The sequence below is a fragment of the Carassius carassius genome, chromosome 22, assembly GCF_963082965.1.
Source record: "Carassius carassius chromosome 22, fCarCar2.1, whole genome shotgun sequence".
Classification (NCBI taxonomy): domain Eukaryota; kingdom Metazoa; phylum Chordata; class Actinopteri; order Cypriniformes; family Cyprinidae; genus Carassius; species Carassius carassius.
The window spans coordinates 20,235,403-20,257,453 of NC_081776.1; the positions used below are offsets into that span (position 1 = coordinate 20,235,403).

Consider the following 22,051-nt stretch of genomic DNA (forward strand, 5'->3'; position numbering starts at 1 on the left):
CTTTGATGCACTTAAAAGCGTGCGGTGCGGTTTTTTTTTTTTGCGATCTGCACTAATAATGCGGCGGTTTTGTGTAGCGATCGGGACGAGACTTGAATATTTATGAGGCTCAAACGGACTCGCTGCTCGTCGCTTTGTTCCTCCCTCATATCCGAACTTGAAACACTTTGAACGAAACCTATTTTCGTTGTTTTACTTCATTTAGAAACTAGTTGCACAGATGAAGCAGGACCCACAGGTAATTCGTTTTATTTGAAGCGTTGAAGAATGAGGCATTTACAGTGGGTGAGAAACTTTGTCGGCATCAGTAGTTCTTTCGGTCGTTCGCTATGCTTTGTCCTTTACGTGACTTTGCCAAATAACACACATGGCTTAGTCAAGTTTTCAAAATATCTTGCTTGTTTATACATATATTTAATATATATATATATATATATATATATATAAATATATATGTGTGTGTGTGTGTGTGTGTGTATGTATATGTATATGAGATAGCTACAAGTACAATAAAGGCAAAATAGAATAACAAGTGAAAAAAGTAAGAAAAGTAACGTTTCCAAAATTGCGACTATTAGTATTAATGATTATATTTTGCGTCACGCGTGCATTAGAAACATATTTGCCCCCCGCCCCCACAAAATGAATGAAAACCACTAGAAATAATCTCAACTGCTTTATTTACACACGAAAATTGGATTGGTACTATCGTTTAACGCGTCCATTTGAGTAGGTCGACACATAGGGAGTTTGTGAAGGAAAGTTACTCACTCAGACAAGTTGCACTAAAACGCGTTCTTAACCTAAACGTACTTATTCGATACTTAGTCTTTCCAGAGGTAATTTTTTTTTTTGGTCACATGACGACGTGGTTGAATTTGATTCGATCTCTGCAGTTCACTTTCACTTTTTTTTTTATAACCGCGACTCATAAGGAAGGTCATTTAATAGCGTTCCGATAGCTATTATTAACATGTTTATGGGTAATTCGTCTGTTTGGCCTTGGTTTGATGCGTTTGTTCGAGAAACTCTCAATCATTCACTGAATTCGTCTATCAGGATGAATCCCACAGAACGACAGGGTTTTGAGCGACATTCAGCACCTCGGACAGCGGCGCACGCCTGCTTTTGACACGTCCAGTGCTGCAGCTGTTTGTGTTAAATGTTTATAGTGAGGCTTTTTGGTGTACCTCAGTTTGATAGTGGAAGCTTCCATTTTGTGCTGAAGGGGTGTTGGTTTCTTCCTAACATGGAGCAAAAGTCTGCAGAGTTTCTGGCTGGGGGGAGGGCTCATTCATGGCCATACTAAAGAGGGGGAAGGGAGCAGAAAACACTAGTCAGCATCACACAAGACACTACAGGCAGGCCTCTGTTGGCCTTATAATACATTCATTATGAGCTTCTTGTAATTAAGAGCGGCTATCACAGTTAGAATGCTCAATGATACTCTTAAGAGTAAAATAATGCATTAAATATACTATAAGAAAGGCATTTAAATACATCAATACATTAAAATACACTATATATCTGTTGTTTTACCTAATGTAGGTATGATATGTTAATTGTATTTATAACTGTAGATTGTGTAATCATATCAAATGATTTACAGTATTACAAGGCATGATGATGCATGTATAATGAATTAATAATATAATACATTCAAAGATCTAAAACCAAAGGTTTGAAAGGGTATTATTAATACACAGCTAAATGTTAAAACATTTTAAAAAATAAAACATTGGCTTTAACAAACCATATAAAAGCTGGATCCTTGCAGTTTAGTTTCTACATTTTCAGTTCACATATTTGTCCTGCTTATTTTAAGAAGTGAATTATGTGTTATAAATCTGTGGAAGGTACCGTATGCAGTGGTTTAATAGATAATCCAGAGTGTTGCAAACTTAACCACAACATTTATATGCGAATTCTGAGGGAACGTTGCAGTTATGTTGTCAGAATTAAATGTGATGAACTGTATTTGTGAAAATCTAGTCTAACTAGAAATATGTTGAGCTGTAATTGAACATCGCACTGGACATTTTTTTGGACGTCTGGGCCTGTATTGACCTATCCTCTTTATATTTCACTCGAACTTTCATTTGAAGGAGGCTTGAAATGCAGATGAACAGGGAAGGCAAACCCTCCAGCATTTATTAGCTGAGAACATCATAATTGTGTGAAGCCTTTGTAAGTACCTAGTGTTCAAAAATTGAACACTAGAAACGTCTTTCATCCACGTATAAATATCTATCTTAGCTTGTGAGTTTTTAATACATATTGCGTGAGAGGGTTTTGTATTGTTGTCTTCTTGCTAGTTGTTGCATCACTGATCCAGAAACGCTCATAAACTTAGTGTGAGTCTTGAGCCTTGATCTGCTCGCTTCTACTCAATTTTTGGTCTCTCTCAGGGCTTACAAATCCTTCTTAAAATGATCCCCGTGTGTGTTCATGTGTGTCCCTCGTGCACAGTGTAAAATGAATTGTATTGTTTTTGTCTTTTGGAAGGAAATAATAGCTCCTTCCTGCGAAGATGTCCCTGTTTTCATTAGCTTGCAGGAAAGGCTACATTTGCACCGTCTGTTTATTCAAATTCTGTTACATGTGATAAATGAATAGTTCAACCAAAATCTCATTTTATAGAGAGTGAAGAAAGTGCAAGTTGCATAAGTTATGTGCATTAGCACAAATGCAAGTGACTTGTATCTCTTCGCCCGAAAGCAGTTCAGCGTTCTGTCCAGAGTGATTTGTGTAACTCTGTCCCACAGACTGACATGCTATGTAAAAACATCTGACTATAATTGTAAAAAATTATTATAAACATATTATATACACTTGGAATGTTCCTATTATGTGTATTTGCTGCATACATTTTTGTACGGTAGATTCAGATTTGGGCGAGACTAGGCCTGCTGTTAGAGCACATGTTTGTTACACATGTTTATGGCACATATAGGAAATGTGTGAAACTGTTTCACAATGTTTTTCTCAACATCTTATAAGAGCAGAATATCACTGTCACTAGTTGTCACAACATGCTTCCTCATTTAAAGTACACGCAATCCATTATATTGGCAAGATTGATATTTTAATCCAGATTTGATCAGGCACATTGGTCGTATATAATGGTAACACATATTAAGGACAGCAGGAGTGCGAATCATTCAAGTTCTGACATGATAGTGTTACCTACACAAACCGTTGTAGGCCCAGACTCAAGCTCAGTGTGTGAGGCTATAAGACCTGAAGGAAACATCCAAAAGCACATGATGGATGACCAGCAGGAGCTTCATTTTAATGAATTTAATTGGTTTGTACCGTTTTTGATCTGTGCTCGTGTCTCATAGCAACACTGTCTGTGGTAAATCATTCATGCGGTTATTTCTGTTGATGTATTTCACTCTATTATTGTCAAATGCTTCTGCAGCCATTCATTCACAATCACAACATTAAGTCACATAAGTGATTTGTGCCATGCTTTTAAAATAGTTGTGATGCATTAGAGGTTTAAAGACCGAAGTGATTACATTTGTCATCAACGTTGTCTTAATATCCTTCTCAAGATAGCAGTGCTTTTCAAAGACATTGGACATATCTCCAGATTCTATAAATTGAGTTTAACTGTATGTCTTTTCATTTGTGCCTCAGTAAAGACACAACATGTGAAACAGCACACATGGTGCTGACTCCATGGTGAACAAAACAACGCTATTTTTTGCATATTCAATGTTTTTTTTTTATATTTAAATGTCATTCCAAAAAAGTATGTGTGTATATTCTTACAAAACTACATTACATGTGAACAGCCAGTATGTAATTATACTGTATGTCCTGTAAAATGTAAATGTTTTTAATTTTTCACTCAGAACAGAAAAGAAATACTTAATAAAACACCCAAGCAGCTCTTTTCCAGAACTTGTGCACTATATTCCAATGAATCAAAATAGTCACACTGAAGATCTTTTGTTAGGAGGAACAGACCAAAGTAGTTATCTAATGATGTTTTTTGTTTTTTTTCATAGTAGCTCTTGAATTTCAATAAGGACATTTTTTGACTGTAGACAAAAGCTAGACATAAGCTTCAGCAGAGGGGAATTCTATCAGTTAATAAGGACTTTATTTCAGTCTGATTCTCACACAGAGCTATTACAGAGTTTTACAAGAATTGAAATGGACCATATGGACCATTTCTGGTTTTTTTTGTCTTTTTTAGAGCTTGACAGATGTGGTCACTAAGAACTGTAGTACATTTCTCCAGAGTGCACAAGGTTCATTCTGTCAGTGAAATGCATCTGAGCTTAATGTCTGATTTAACACTCTGGCTTTCTCTTCTGTGAAACTGTAATGAGCTAATAAGGTAATGAGATTAGATCACGTTAGATGACCAATAGGATTACTCGATTTGAAGCTGGCGCTTTCAAAGATGAGCGTATGGCTCTGTTCCAAAACCTGCTTTTGGTGCTTCACAAGATTTGGTTTGTTTTGGCCCATTTTAAAGCAGCATTGTGAAGGGGAAAAAACTCCATATTCTGGCCCCACATGAGCGTTAAGACACCACCTCATCTCGTCAATCATTAAACAGGCTTTATGTACTTCAAAATACTTTTATAATATAATATACTTATAATTCAGTACCAAATAATAGCAACACACATTGTTACAAATTAAAATGTAACTTTTTGTACAATATTTGGGTGTTACTTTTTATACAATAATTGTCTCTAAAAGTCTGAATTGGTCTCTAATAAATTATAATGCTGTTTTAGAAGGCAGCTGCCTGTACATATTATACAGCAAGACAGTTAGTAGGTTTTGGAAAAGAACCAAGTCTGTCAGATTTACTCCACAATTTTTCTTTGTTTATGTTTTTTCTTTGATGCAGTATGAGGCCTGAGGAGTTTGAAATATTCTTTTGAGTTAACCCAGCGTACTATTTTGGAAAGCTGAAAGTGATCAGCATGGATGCTGGACACAGATCGATGTCAGTACGGTTGCTCATGTGCTTTGAAGTTGTGTTTTTTTTTTTCCTTTTAGTGCACTACACTACTGTTCAGTTGGGGTTGTGTCTTGTCAGATGTCCCACCCTCTTCTGCCTTCTAATCTGCATGCTCTTCTAGGCCATCAGACTCAGTAGTGGATGCATTATTGAGGTGCCCTTAAAATACATGAAGACTGTTTAATGATTGATGAGATGAGGTTGTGTCTTTATGCTCATGTGAGGCTGCCTGTAGTGTTATTGGGGCTGCAGGGCAGTGCTTTAGTAGGTCACCAACAGCTGAAAGTGTTTCCACATGCGTACAGGTGTTTACTACTGCCAACAGACTCTCTTAAAAATAAAACAACTGCTTCTGCTGCTTCATTGATCTTAATGAAATAAAACTGAACAAGTACATGCAGTGCTGAAAATACCCTTTCCGACCAAAAAAAGATCCTTTATGGAAAGCTGCACTGCAGGGGGTCCGCCAATTAATTTGTGATCACAAATAATTTTTGTATAAATTATATATATATATAGATACATGTATGTTTGTGTATTTTTATATACATAATAAATACACAGTACTCACACATATATTTTGTAAAAAAAAAAACATTTTATTGACAAGCAAACCGCAGAGGAAAGATAGCAACCGCAGAAACCGCGGCAACCGCGGCAACCGCAGTGTTCAGTTTCTTTTTTTTTTTTTTTTTATTTGAGGCTGTGGCCTTCTTGTTTTTTCAATTTGTCACTGTGCATTCAATGTTAAATAAATTAATGATACAATATGGTTACGACTGTAATTTTCTCGCGAGCCGTTTATGGAGCTTTATGGTGCTTCGTTTGTTTTGAATAGGCCGGCTGAAACGATTGGAGGCGCTCGATCTCGTCCCAAAACCTAATGTCACGTCGCCAGTTTGGGAACATTTCGGCTTTCAACCCAATGAAAAGGGCGAGCCAGCGAATTTATATGAGCCGATATGCAAAATTTGCTGCAAAAAAGGTTCCTGTGACGCGGCAATACATCTAATTTGAGGTCATCGGCACATTCTAAAACGCTTAACGTGAAAAATTTTAGAGTGTCCCCTGTCATCCAGCACAGCTGCCCCTTCAAGCATCAGGTCGCGGAGCAACATCAAAAAGAACAGCTGAGACCAGCCGACAGTTAGGAGTAGCTGAAGCCTTTGCGAAATCTGTAAAATACAGCCGTGAAAATAACAGGCATACTGCTGAAGTCACGGACAACCTCCGCGTCAGTGCCCATACCCAAGAGAGCGTGAGCAGATAACGAGCTCACACGCTATCTGCATGAGGAGTGCATCGACTCCAACGTGAATCCACTGTCCTGGTGGGCCAAAAAAACGCGGTAATACCGCATATCGCGCTATTGAGCCACCCATAATAACCGCAGGGGAAATTTCTTAACCGCGACAGCCCTAGGTCCATGCTCCATGTCTCTATCAACTAAGGGGTCCTTGCTCTGAATAACTTTGAAGAACCCTGTTTTATGGAACAAAACTGCGTGTATGACTCAGGGTTATGACTAAACCTATTGTATTTTATTTTGTTAAATGTCTTTTCGATAATGACACATTGAAATGATTTTTTTTACCAAAACACCTAAACCGACATAAAGCAAAAATTGAGATGCATAAAAAAAAATCATTTAATTCTAAACTGGTCTCCGATTTTTTTTTCAACAGATTTATCCGAACATACATTATGTGATGAAAACGAAAGGTTAAGTAAAAATATAATTGATTATATGATGTAGCGCAGGAGTTTTTAAACTTTTTGGAGCTAGGATTTTCTCCTCTTCAAGCCTATACAAATCCATGGTGGGCTTACTATAGGCTACCTTTTTTTAGCATGAATTGTTAGTTGCAGTGTAACATTTGGTTGCTCATTGTCAACTGTGCCATGCAATTGTGAGTTCACCCTAAGATCTTGGTTAATCAAAACGAAGATCAATAAAAAAAAAATAGGAAAACATTATTGTTATTTGCAATATTGTCAATATTGGCGTTAAAGGGTTAATTCACCTGAGAATGAAAATTCTTTCATTTCCTACACTTTAATACTGGCCAAATATTTTTGTTTGACGAAATTTCAATGCACCATCAAAGTTTGAGCTTTCTGTAGTCATGTGGACCTGCTTTTGACCTTGAAGCATGGTGAAGTGCCCAGAGCCCATGCCCATGTGCTTCTTGTGGAACATATGGCCCATTTGGTGCTGTTGATCTGGCCTTGTGGCCTTTGCTTTCATGTGTTTGTGAATTCAATGAAAACAGAGGGTGTCCCAGTAGTAATATTTTGATTCAGAGGGATATTCAACTAGGCTGTGGTCCCAAGACCTGTAGACCAGCATCAAACCACAGTGATCATGGTGAACATCAAAACATCTGTATCCAAGTGGAGGAGCAGTGGCTTTGAAGAACGTTTTGAACGTTGACATTTATATACGGTGCAGAAACTTTCTTGTCAAGGGTATTTGAGTATTATAGGATAGAAACACAACCTTTATGATGGCACAGTTATGCTTAACCTTGGTATTCAAATGCTTAGCACGTTTTTCAAGAGTAAACTGTTATAGAAAAGCTCTATTGATTGTAAAAGAACAATATTGAAGGTTCATTGCTGGAGAAAACATGCAGCATTTGAGTTTTTTACCAAACGGAAACAAAGTGTTCAGAGAATTGATTTTATTCCAGTCAAGTAAAGGCTCGCCTGCTGGTTCATATTTCACATTCTGTCACTAACATTCCTGGGAAGTCAAACTAATTATAATTCTGAGTAATGCTGCTTTACTGAACTCTCATGGCTCCATTTACGCAGTTATTCATGTGCAGAATCTGCAAGATGTTTATCAAATTAGAAAAAGAGAGGGATAATGCATTTATTTAAATTAAAAATTATGTTTTGTATTTTTTATTTAGCAGTACTTTGTAAATGATATAAATGCTGTAAATATACCTCTCTTAGTTAAATAAAATGCTAAACTGCTTACATATTAAAGAATTCCAAGCTTGTTGTCATATTCAGTGTGTTTGATTATTTAACTTATTATGTTAAAATTATGACACTGTTGTACGATTGTTAGATTCAGGTACGAAAATCATGACCTTAAAGGTGATATTTAAAAATAAATCATTATTTTATGGGGATGGAAACAGATATATACAACTACTTTTCATGTTATCAAATCTATCTAATTATTCTGGCAAAAAAAATGGATTTGGCCTTCAAATGGTTTATACAAAGTCATGGGAAACAAGGGTACTGTGTTCATAGACTGTTATAAATGTCACTTTAGATAAAGGCTTCTTGTTTACTTAAATGGTTTATCCAGTGTTATCTTGGCATTTCTAGCACATGGTGCTTCAGGGTTCATGACATTCTTCTCCTGGTGTTGTTGGCGTCCAGCAGCCGGAAGGTGGCATGCTTCATATTCAGCATGCACAGATCAAGCAGCAGAGCTATTAATAGCTTGAGGACAGTTTAAACATACGCCCTCTGGGAAAGAGTCGCAAGGGCGCTCGAGTGACTCACTGTAAATAAAGAAAGCCTCACAAGACACTTCACATTTCCTGTCCGCAGATCAAACTTACTTGATCATTTAAAACACCACATGCCCTTGCTCATGCCAGTTAGAATGTGACTGAAGACCTTTAACAGAAATGTGTTCATATCCCAGTATGATGGTGGACAAGCTGGAACGGATAGTCAGAGTTGAAGTTCAAAACCTGCAATGTGATGCAAGGTCAAAAATAAACCACTTTCTAACAGTGCGGCTGAAGGGTGATGTGATCGTTTCCATTGATCAGCGTTTGGTGGGTGTCAGTGTCTCATGTGGACGGTTATTGGACTTCCTCTCACATCCTCGGAGAATTCCCAGGAAGCTTTGGGATCTGGTAGGATTCTTTAAACCATGGTAATCTGACCATGTTAACTGCGGTAATCAATAGTGAGATCAGCTCGACCCATCAGATGCATTTTCCTTCTGAGCGGTCAGGTGACGCCAGAGAAAAGTAGCTATAGTTAAATTGCTTCAAAGTAGTCCTGGTGTAGCATGTATCTTGTAAAGCTTCAGTTTCACGGTCTGTCTTTGTAGGGTGGCAGTAAAACAGCTGAGAACAGAAATGACTGAGGAAAGAGAGGCTGTCCTTGTGCTGTCACTCAAAGACATGGGCGGAAAAAAAAGAGCCACCCATTGTAATGAATGAGACTTTGATTTGTTTTTGTCTGACAAGGTCACAAAAACAAAATCAGTTTGTATGAACATGGACAAAAAAGACAGACACAGAAAAGAACTCCTGAACAGTCTTCTATGTTCTTCTTTATTTACGGTGTAAATGCGGCATTTGTGAGATGAACGTCATGTTCTTGAGCTGGCTGCTGTGATTTTAATAGTGGCAATACACCCGGAGAACTAAAAGGTATGTCATAATTAAAAGGATATTTGAGATTTAAGCTCAATTGACAGCATTTGTGGCATAATGTTGATTAATGAACAAAAAAGTAAGACTCATCCCTTGTTTCCATAAAAAATTAGGTTAAGTTGTGGAACCAACAGTGGAAATGAAGAGGGGATGTTGTCATGATTTTGGCATTTACTGTGTAAAGTCATATACAATTTAACAACTTCATAACCCCCTAAAACATCTGTAAAAATAGCAAGAATAGCTTTACAAATGTAAATAATGATCCTCATAGTAATTAACTTCCATAGTAAATGGCTTTAAAAAGGAAAAAAAAAAAAAAAACCATCAACACCATAATAGCAGTAAGTGTAATGCTACTATATTCACTATAGCACTTTATCCCAAGTATACTCAAGTCATATAATTGCTTTGTTTGAGAAACAGGCCAAATTTAAGTTGCTATTCACTGAAAATCTTTAGTTGCACTTCATTTTTATGTGTCTGTTGTATTTCCTTTAGTAATAACTATGTGACAAATGTCAAGAGCGCATTATTGTAGTGCGAAAGCACACGAATACAATGCGTGAGCGTGAATCTCTCCGCTCGCTGGGTGGATTTCCGGATTTTCCTTACACTATGGCATTTTTTTTCTCATTATGATATTTTAATTAATACTGGAATGTGCGTAAACTACAATTCCTATTGTACCTAATAAATACGCTAATAGTTTAGCTTCAGATATATGGACACATTTGGATTTGTGCCTAACGAGTGCCTAGTTTCGTTTTAAATGACTTTGTTTTGGCTTATTTTTTGCTAAGCCCATATTATTATATAATGCAATTATATTTATTGCAGTATATAATAATCCATTAATCCATTAGAATGATATATTTTTAATTATTGATCTGTTCTGATACGGTTAAATTTAAAGGATTTGTTGCAAAGTGAGGTGAACTAAAGTATCATATAGTGTTCATAATTTATAAAATTATAACATTATTAGGCCTACAGTTATTATTTCTGAAAATGTGACTTATACAAGACTTATCTTTTTTTATTTTGCTCAAAAAAAAAAAAGAAAAAAAAAAAAATTTTTTGTTTTTTTTTAATGTACTGTACAATGAAGAATTAAAACAATTAAACAAATAAAACAATTAAAACACCCAGTTCATATATCAAACTAGGCTATATGTTATTAAATTGAACATATATACCAAATTATTTTATTTACAAGTTTCGTGTTTGTGTTTATCCTATGTTTAACCCACGCCCCCCCCAAAAATTGCCCCTTCCCCCTCACTTTGTATGCTCTGGCATCGACCCTGCCAAATCCCAACCCTAAATCTATAGTAAGTACATGTTGTTAATTAATATTACTTAGTACTTATTTGTGGAATTATACTGAAACAATGAAACATTAAAATAAAGTGTGACTAAATATGATCATATTATTTTGTAATCATGTTTCATTCATATATTTCATACGCAAGCCATAGCTGTTATCATGGGCTGTAAAAGACATTGTTATTTATTAGTATTGATGGCATTTTAGTATGTTGTATGTTTTTGATACGTTAAGGGCAGAGACATATTCCCTTTTTTAGTGTATAAAAGACAAGCACAGACACATTAAGCACACATTAGGATTAAAAAGAATAATCCATCTTGAGACAGAAAGCTTTGTCAGGCTTATGTGTGTCCTATGGTTGTGCTTTTTACCTGTCACATCCTGATCTGGGATCCATTAACATTATTTAACACCATAACCTGAAAGCAAAACAAATGAATAAAAGCTGAAAGAGTAATTAGAAAGACTAAAGAACATGACAGTGTTTTTAACATCTCTTGAATCAGTTATGAGTTGATCATGTCATAACAGATCTGTAGCCTGATCATGTGGATAATTCACAAACACAGAAAGACCGAAACAAAAGAGGATCAATAATTCTCTTCAGCATGGTGCTCTCGAGGTGTTTGAGTTATTATTGAGACTGCGACTTGGTTGTAGAGAACTACTAAGCTTTTCTTCTCCGTTGGTCAGTTTTTTTTTTTACATTTTTTATTCAAAATAACAAATAAAACACTTAGCCACACAATTTATATATTGAGGTTTAGACCCCTTCAGGGAAAACAAGAGCAAAATCATTCATGAATTAGAAAATAAATTGCAGAACATGTATTGATAACTAATTAAACACAGTCGGTTATGTCATAAGTAAACAGAAACCGTTGGCTGAAAACCAGATGTGTATCAATATATTGGATCTGTGTATTCAGCATAACAAACCTGCTGCTGTCTTTATCATTCAGGTTAATCAAACCATAAAGACATCTTTAAAACTGTTCACCTGTTTGCCAGGTAAAGATTTAGCTTGTGTCGTAGTAAATAAATATGCCTGTCCTGACACGTCAATAGAAATGGAGTATAGGAAAGACACCTTCATTTCTATAGTGCTTTATACATATTGAGTCAAAGCAGCTTCACAGAGATAAACAGGAAATTGCAGAATCAATTATGTGGACTGTTCAGATTCTGCTGTGAAGCAATGTTTAAAGACGATAGTATCATTTATTCAAGTTAGTTCAGATCAATAACAGTGTGAAGTTAGTCGATCAGCTAAAGGCAGTTCTACAGTAGGCAGCGATGTTGTTATGGTTAAAGTTGTATATGCTGCTATAATAACCTCAAATCAGATGCAGATCTACAACTGTCGTTTTGTGTAAATGAAATGTGACAAACTTTCCTAAATGTCATTAAACTTTGATAAATAAAATGTTTGCCGATATCGGAATATGCCTTTTTTTTTTTTACTAATTTGGGCGATAGCCGATGCCAATACAGATACCGATATATTTCCTGTTTCCAACACCAAGTTTCTCCTTTGTAGAAATCATAAACCATTTATTTTACATTTTGAGCAGAAACGTATTTGCTAGAACTAATAAACATTATTAACGTTCTTTTTTTAGTGAGTGTATTTTTTTAGACAGATGCTGTTGGAATTTTACATTTTATTGGTAGATTTAACATTAACAGACATTATAACAGTAATAATATTTAAGGTATAAAAACTTTCTTGTATTTATGTTTTCATAATCCATTGCATATCAGCATCATTTTTTTTTACGATGTTTGCATTTTAAGCCTTTATCACCTGATTCTGATAATATCATGCATACCTAATTTGTTCTTTTTATAAAATGTGAAATGGATTATGATGAAGAATGAAATGTATTTAGCCTGTTTTCTCTTGACTGTTTAAATGATCTGAAAGGCTCCTGCATGTGAATGATTAAATTCCAGTTATTTGTTGCTATGTGGATCGATACAGAAATGTTTTTGAAAGAATCGTAATGTTGAGCCATTTTTCCCCTCGCAATAGTAAAACAACAGTAAAAGACAGATTTCCTAGGAGAGAAATCTAATCAAGATTTCATGCACGATTCCACTGGAAATAAATGTTAGCAAACATCGACGAAACGTCAAGCGTGTGGCACATTTTCATCTGGAAAATGATGCAAGCTGTTTGTTATACAGCCAACAGAGGAGTCAAACTGAACTGAACTCAGGCCGTCTTGCTCCACCACACACAATAAAAGAAACAAGATGTGGTTTCACTCGTCACATTCACACACGGACGTATGCTATAGTTCAGTAAAGATTGATTTCTTTAACAGTCATAGAGGCTACAGGAGCTCACATTTGGCATTTCATTTGTGTGTGTAATGAAATAGTTATGCTTTCTGAGATGAAGTGCTGTGTTGAATCTCACAGGCAGAATGCAGAAGCTGAATATTGAACGGCAGCTTTATTAAAGCAAGAAAATGATCAGTTTCTGAATATAGTGCAATACATTCACCACAACGTAACTGTAAACTGTAGTTGTATTTCCTGTCTAAGTGGGCGGTTCTTGGTAGAATGAGCTGCTCTTACTGATAGGTTTATGTCTTCTGATGTGTTGATTGATGTGCACACAGTCTTATCATCACACAGAGTGGAGGATTGGCTCATGGCCTGTTGTTTGGCAGGAGGGTAGCGGTGTTGAGGCCAAATCACACAGCATGAGGCAGACCCGGATTATCCCATTCTCCAGTGGGATCACCCTATGTGATGGGAGGAGGTGCTCAGGTCATTTGGATGTAACCTACTCTACATCTTCTACAACATCTTCTGCAAAGAATGTTTGATGCCAAATTAAGCCCCTTTCCCTTTTGGATTCATCAAAAAATATCTGAATTTGTGTTCTGAAGATCAGGAACGAAGGTCTTCCATGTTTGGGACGTAATTAATGACAGAATTTAAATTTCTGGGGTAAACTAGCCCTTTAAAGTGACTCCCTAAAGGTGTCTAATATCTGAGAGCATTTCTTTTCCATTCTGTTTATAAGGAATAATGAAACTGGAAGCTCAGTGTTGACATGAGACATGTGGCTGATTTGTTTAGCCTGAGGCAAGAGAAGTCAGAGCGCTTCATTATAGCACTGTAAAAGTCTCTAAGGGCTGGTAATTTAACACAGTGAAAAATAACTCGTTAAAATTATTAACGCATTTAACGCACTTGCCCTGCCCCAGACCTATGTGGGTCACCTGATATTTTATGCAGTTGACTGATGACAAATATGAGGCAGGCCAACAACTCGCTGCATAATGGAGCCTAGAGAACATAGTTAGAATGTCCCTAAAATTCAAGATATGGGGCAAAAATGCCTCTGCTTGAGTTTTGGCCAAAAAATATATTTGGTCAGATATTTTTTTCCGAATCTCTGCAAGATCACAAATGTATAGTAAACAACAACTTAGAGAATTCCATTTAGCTATGTTAGAAAGAAGTGTAGGTATAGGGGCCAAACATAACCTCAAGCCCAGGGGCCCCCGCCCTTACTAAGTCCTGCCCTGGCCATACGTAACTGTGAGCAAGTTTGGTCTTTCCTTCAGTTTTGCAGCTTTGACTGTGATCTGAAAAAAAGTCTTGATAATGTATATTGCGCAGTCAGAGCAATGCAAACACATCACACTGCAGAGGCAATGCAATTCTTCATAAACTGTCATAAACTGAATTTACATTATGAATATGTGTGTCAGTCAGGGTTTACTGGCTGTAGGTGCTCACATGTGAAAACATATTGAAAAAAGCTCCTTTACAGATAGACGGCCTTTGAATATGAAAGACCTGTCTCTCCCTTTCTCTTGCTCCCTTCCCCCTCACAGTTCTCAGAAAACCATAAAAGCAGTTCAGAAATGAGAACAGAAATGGAATATGAAATATTCAGAGCGCTTATAGTGTGAATTGTGCAGGGAAAGAGGGGTTCTGTGTGTAGAACAATGATGACACTTTCTCATGCATCGTCAGACTCTATAATCCACTCGGTCAAAACTGGACTTGTTTTCCAGTACGATATTTAATTATCCTTAAACCAATGTTTTTTAAAATTACTGAAGTGGAATTATGTAATATACTAAGATTTGTTATCAGAAAAATAAATAGTTATTTATTAAAAATAAATCTATTTATAAACTGTATACATTTCAGAAGTATTAATAAAAGTTTTATTAATAGCTTTTTATTTTCATAAGCATTAACCGTAAACAATTTATGCTTTAAAGCAAGTTTAGTGTATTTGTTTTCCTAGAAATCCTAAAAACCCTTAAAACAAGATACATTTCATTGTGTAGAAATAATTCTGCATGCGATAATTAATACTTGATTTCAAAGAATATATCTCGAATTAACTTCAAGATGAATTGAAAACAACACAAATATGAATAAATTAGGTTTATGCATAAAAATGCTGAAAGGATAACAAAAATTAAATGATCTTTTCTCTGAATTAAATTAAAATTGAATTAAATTGATGCATTTAGCAGACGCTTTTATCCAAAGCGACTTACAGTCAATTTTTACATATCATGTGTTCCTGGGGAATTGAACCCCCAACCTTTGATAGCGCAGTGCTCTACCAATTGAGCTACAGGAACACTAAAACGAATCTTAATATCTAAATCTTTTATTAAAATGTAGGCTAAATTGTCCTGTTTCAGGGTTGTTTGACTGAAAAAATGACAAAAATACTGATTAAGAATTTTATTTGCAGTGTGCTTGGCTCTACACAGCACACGCATGAAAGTGATTGTTGTTCTACTTTCTGCTTTTAAAGACTGTTTGATCATGTGCTGTATTATTTCCCAAGGTAAATGAGAGGAAATGGAAGCAGACTTTGAACAACAAATAAACACACTTGCATTAAAGTGCACACTTAAATCCGAGTCCCTGAACTTGAGCTGATGCAAGAGCATGAACAAGAATCAAAACACAATCTCTTCATTGTGTACGAGCTGCTGTGTGCTGGAAATTGGGCAGATACTTTGATTATGCATGACAATTAGCATGTGCATACCCAACTGACATGAATTTTTGCTGGTTCAAAAAGAAAACTCTAGAGACAAATGGCCTGTTTGATCCACCATTAAAGTTTGAATCCACTGCCGAGGTCTTAAGGTTATCAGTGTTTTCAGGGTTAATGACCTGCTGCTGTTTGTGTGTTTTGTGCGACAGAAGCTCGCTGTCAGAAGTTGTCCTGTGGGGACGGCTGCCAAACCGCTCGCCCTCATCAAGCCGCCCAGCCAGAGCATCGCCATCTCTGTGGTGCCGGCAAAGACTCCTGTTTCCATGGTGACAGCACACATTAATGGACAAAAGGCGTTGAGTTCTGAGACGCTCCAGACGTCCCCCATCAACCTCCAAACACCCGCTGGACAGCACATCAGCCGCTCACAGGTACAACTACACAACACTTTACTAACATCAGTCATCCACAAATACAGTAAATTCATCCGAAGCGCTTCCAACCACAACCTCTACAGATATACTTCATCATTCTGAAATAGTTCAGACCTCAACCTCACGACATTCACACAGATTCACACATTATGTAATCACGTTGGAAAGGTCATGCACGGTTAGCTCTTTGTCTGTATATTCTGGTTTAGAAAGGTAGTGTAGAAAAACTCCATCTCATTTTCTCCTCCAACTTCAAAGTCATCCGACATAGTTGATTTACCTTTTTTTGTAAAGGGTATTTGACTCGTTTTTCTGCAGGTTTGCATTGTAAACACTGGTTCTGGTTCTTGTCATGCGTAACCTTTGGGTAAATTTTTCCCCAAATTGTGCAGCCCTAATTTGTAGACAGATGTTTGTTTTTCTGGTTAAAATTGAGATTGTGCTTGTAAATCAGTGACTAATAAGAAAGATTGGTATTGTTATTAGGTGGACGTGATTTCACCAAGTACAACAAGTATATCCTTGGTGATCCTGGAACAACATTCCAATCAACCAATCAGAATTGAGATGTAACTTTAGGAAATATCTGTTTTAGGCTTACAATCAGGTATAGGTGCTTCTGCACTCTTGTTAATCAGTTATCATTTCCCACTGATTTTAGGAATACATTATGGGTAGGGTTAGGTTTAGGGGTAGGGATTGGGTAAGTCTATATTTTTGGACAATAATGTTGATCCAGGATCATCAAAAGATGTTGATCCAGAAATATGTTTTGCTTGGCAAAATCACGATGACCTTGTTATTACTAAATGAAAATAAACAAAATAAAAAAATGTCACTGTCGTAATAAAACTATTTCAATATTAAATAAAATCAAGGTATTTAATAATAATAATAATAATAATAATAATAATACTTTTTTTTTTATAACTGCAGGTGACCTATTAACATAGAGACACCTGTAACTATAAACCATTAGAAAGGTTTAAGGTTTTATCATAAAATATTATATTATTATGATAAAATATACAGCAACACTTTCTTAATTTTTGCCAGGTCAGAAGTCCATGCCTTAAATATGCAATGTCAGCTTCTTATACATCCACTGAGAAAAAATCTCATCATAAGTAAAAAAAGCATCATAAGCCTAGTCTCAGCCTCAGACGTCACATCCAAAGACCGTTGGCTAAACGTCTGATGCATATGGGATAAAAAATTGGAAACACTTCAGGAGTGTCGAAGTCATCATCGGATTGGTTGAATTATACAGGATTTCCAGGAGACTTGTGTGTCGTATTCTTAACCGTTCCACCTGGAAACAAAGACGTTGTGGCGCCAAACCCCCTCACGGAAGAAGAAAGCTGTAGTGTTTACAACTGTGACGACAAGCGCTTATCAGGATCAACTAAACGCTGGGTTTTCAAAAGTAGGTGAAATATTTGAAGTTTGCGGCATAGAATCTTTAAAATACGTTGGAAAATTTTACACAACGGTCTGTTATTGTTGCGACATTTCCATGCCCCGAAACATGACGCTGAACGAAACGAACTGTGATTGGTTGTTTGACTTGTCAGTCAAATGGCATCATGGGCGGGCCTTGGCCAAAGAAAGCTGCCATGGATTCCAGACCTGCAGCCGGCAGTCTGAAGTCTGGCTATTCGAGACTATCATAAGCCTAAATAGATCATAGATCCAATGCTACCAATGGTCTCTACAATCAACTTAGCTTCCAATGCTTTTGAGAAACACAGCCCTGGACAGTTCTTAGAGACCTCTACTAAACTACTATACATCCCTACAGTGTAAATTTCATTAGAGAAAAATGTTTATTTCCCTATTTTTTTCCCAAAATAGGTTGGTGTGAGCATTATTATATAATATTTCATTCATACTGGAAGCTGGAAGGTGCATTAGTGCAGAAATTCCAAAACTGCCTCCCAGAAGTAATATATCTTATGACGCTCCAGGAGATCCCTAATATGGATGCAGACATTGAGCTATTGATGTAGCTCAATTAAAAATAACGAGAAAAACTTTGATTAAACATGAAGACATTAAACACACAGCTGCGACAGTGCATGGTTTACATAAACATACATTTTATTCCAATTAATCATTCAACTTCTGTAAACAACATAACATAAAGTTCAAACTTGACCTAAAGGTATTGGCATATTGTTCTTCAGTCACTCACTCACTCATTCACTCACTCACAGTACTGTCTTGCCTTTCTTTTGTTGTCAGTTGTTTTATTTTATGCTAATATGTTTGTCTTCGAACATCTACAATAGTTTTTTATTTACTCAGATCAAACACTGGACACACTCAAAGGACAGTATTGTGATACATTTGTACTTCTGTCACTTACTATCACACTATTTTGTTGAAATAGTCAAAATAATCTGACCACAAACTTCTGAAGACAACGCATTTTCAAAATATTGTACAGTCACCCGTAGACTTGTTGTTTAGATCAAATCAAAAATATGGTCTGCTCTGGTTGTAGTGTCTCCTGGTGCAGTTCTTTATAAATAATAGCATCTTCCCAACAAAAGAGACTCTTTATTCGCATGAGTAGTCACCCCCTCCACTGCTTCTTACACTCTTCCACCCCCTTCTCTCTCTCCCTTCCCCCTGCTGGAACGCTGGGATTGTTTTACTGCCTTTTATAGCTGTATTGTTTGGGAGAGTGAAGCTGTTTTCAGCTCTACCAGCTGCCCACTGATTCAAACCCTGAAATACCCATCACACTGGAGGAGGAGAACCAATCACAGCCTTTTTGTTTTGTTGATGAATACAGGAGGGGGGAGACATCTCAGACCACCTGGCCAGTCATTTGGAGCCGGATAATAAGTTGATTGTTGTCGGGTGGGGATGCATATGCTAACAGCTTAATTTCAGCACACATGTATGTACCATATGAAGCAGTTTTACCAAAAACAAAACAACAAGGATAACACAGCAAGTTGTATTATGTGTGTTTTACTTTTCTTTTCTTTTTAATTTTACTATTATAATTTTTTTTAAATTATGGGCACCTTTCAAGACACTCAAGGACACCTTACAATAATAAAATACATAAATAAAGCAAAGGAAAACACAAACAATAATAAACCCAATAACATAACTAAATTCCTCAGGATAGGCTAATCTAAAAAAATGAGTTTTGAGATGCGATTTAAAAATGTATAGACTAAAACTATTACTTATGTCCTGAGGTAGAGTAATCCAAATCATATATTCCAAATCAGTTATGAGAATTACCAAAATCTTTACCAAAGTTTGTATGATTGGATTTACAAATCCCCAGTGGACAGCAAAGGTTAGGACTGTTGCATGTTTTCATGTGCACTCCTGACATATATTAAAAATCACTGTAAAACAATGTATGAATAATATGTTTGTGTATTATTAAATTAGACCTCCAATAATGTTTGTATGATCATGTATTATAAGTCAAAGTCACCTTTATTTATATAGCGCTTTAAACAAAATACATTGCGTCAAAGCAACTGAACAACATTCATTAGGAAAACAGTGTCAATAATGCAAAAATGATAGTTAAAGGCAGTTCATCATTGAATTCAGTTATGTCATCTCTGTTCAGTTAAATAGTGTCTGTGCATTTATTTGCAATCAAGTCAACGATATCGCTGTAGATGAAGTGTCCCCAACTAAGCAAGCCAGAGGCGACAGCGGCAAGGAACCGAAACTCCATCGGTGACAGAATGGAGAAAAAAACCTTGGGAGAAACCAGGCTCAGTTGGGGGATCAGTTCTCCTCTGACCAGACGAAACCAGTAGTTCAATTCCAGGCTGCAGCAAAGTCAGATTGTGCAAAAGAATCCTCTGTATCCTGTGGTCTTGTCCTGGTGCTCCTCTGAGACTTTACAGGGGATCTGTATCTGGGGCTCTAGTTGTCCTGGTCTCCGCTGTCTTTCAGGGCAGTAGAGGTCCTTTCTAGGTGCTGATCCACCATCTGGTCTGGATACGTACTGTATCCGGGTGACTGCAGTGACCCTCTGATCTGGATACAGACTGGATCTGGTGGCTACGGTGACCTCGGAATAAGAGAGACATATAAGTGTCCATGTGCAAATGAGATGAAGAAAGTAAAAGGTTACTTCAGGAGGCAACATATATTTAAACTCAGGAAACACAAAAGAGGATTATTATGCAACAGATTGTGCTCAGAGATTGGGTTTACTATTTACAGCGTTCAAAAAGATGGAGTCCAGCTGCAGATCTTTGAGAAAGCTCGTTCTTCTGTCTGGTTATTTACAACCTCCCTCTGACCGTCCTTCTACAGATGTCTTTACTTTTAAGTAACAGTAGCTGTTTTGCATTGATGTCAGTGCAGAACAAAAGAGACTTATTATGAGCGGAAATTCTTTATGTTGGTTTCCAGGAATCAGTTGAATAGATTTAATTACCATTGTTGCAAAAAAGTCAAGTAAAGTCACATTTAGTTATATATCACTTCATGTGACCCTCCAAGAGCGTTGAAGTCATACAGTGTTAAAGGGTTAGTTCAACCAGATAGCAAAATTATGTAATTAATAACTTACCCTGATGTTGTTTCAAACTCGTAAGACTTCCGTTTATCTTTGGAACACAGTTTAAGATATTTCAGATTTAGTCCGAGAGCTCTCAGTCTCTCCATTGAAGCTGTGTGTACGGTATACTGTCCATGTCCAGAAAGGTAAGAAAAACATCATCAAAGTAGTCCATGTGACATCAGAGGGTCAGTTAGAATTTTTTGAAGCATCGAAAATACATTTTGGTCCCAAAATAGCAAAAACGACGACTTTATTCAGCATTGTCTTCTCTTCCGTGTCTGTTGTGTGAGTGAGTTCAAAACAAAGCAGTCTGGATATCCGGTTCACGAACGAATCATTCAGTTCACCAAATCGAACTGAATCGTTTTAAACGGTTCGCATCTCTAATACGCATTAATCCACAAATGACTTAAGCTGTTCACTTTTTTAATGTGGCTGTCACTTCCTCTGAGTTCAAACAAACCAATATCCCGGAGTAATGCATGCACTCAAACAGTACACTGACTGAACTGCTGTGAAGAGAGAACTGAAGATGAACCGAGCCGAGCCAGATAAGAAGAACCGAGGAGCTGATGATACTGCGCATGTGTGATTCAGTGTGAAGCAGACTGACAACACAGAGCGCATGAACCGAACTGATTCTTTTGGTGATTGATTCTGAACTGATTCTGTGCTAATGTTATGAGCGTGGGTAAACCGAAGGCTTGAATCAAGGGCAATCATCGCAAATGACGCCATTACGTCGAGCGCAAAAGAACCGGTGAATCGTTTTCTTCAACCGGTTTATTGAATCGAACTGTCCGAAAGAACTACTGTTGATCTGAAAACTGATGCAACCGGTTCTTGACTCGTGAACGAGTCAGTCTATTGTTCTTTATCTGGCTCAGCTCGGTGTTCATCTTCAGTTCTCTCTTCCAGACTGCTTTGTTTTGAACTCACTCACACAACAGACACGGAAGAGAAGACAATGCTGAATAAAGTCGTCGTTTTTGCTATTTTTGGACCAAAATGTATTTTCGATGCTTCAAAAAATTCTAACTGACCCTCTGATGTCACATGGACTACTTTGATGATGTTTTTCTTACCTTTCTGGACATGGACAGTATACCGTACACACAGCTTCAATGGAGGGACTGAGAGCTCTCGGACTAAATCTAAAATATCTTAAACCGTGTTCCGATGATGAACGGAGGTCTTACGAGTGTGGAACAACATGAGGGTAAGTTATTAATTACATAATTTTGCTATCTGGGTGAACTAACCCTTTAAACAGTGTGCTGATAATGCAAGAGGACAACAGAAAACAGTCATTTTAT

The 22,051-nt window shown here is 36.8% G+C and overlaps 1 protein-coding gene across 2 annotated transcripts in view; it reads left to right on the plus strand.

Annotated features, from left to right (window-relative positions):
* The window catches only part of LOC132099097 (PHD finger protein 21B-like), a 36,794-nt gene that overhangs the window by 624 nt on the left and 14,119 nt on the right, over positions 1-22,051 (plus strand). The window contains exon 2 of one of the 2 annotated variants that reach the window (XM_059505544.1): positions 15,956-16,174. In XM_059505544.1, coding sequence (XP_059361527.1) covers positions 15,956-16,174 — 219 coding nt within the window. Of the gene's footprint in view, positions 1-15,952; positions 16,175-22,051 lie in introns of both variants that reach the window. The other variant, XM_059505543.1, reaches the window with a different exon arrangement.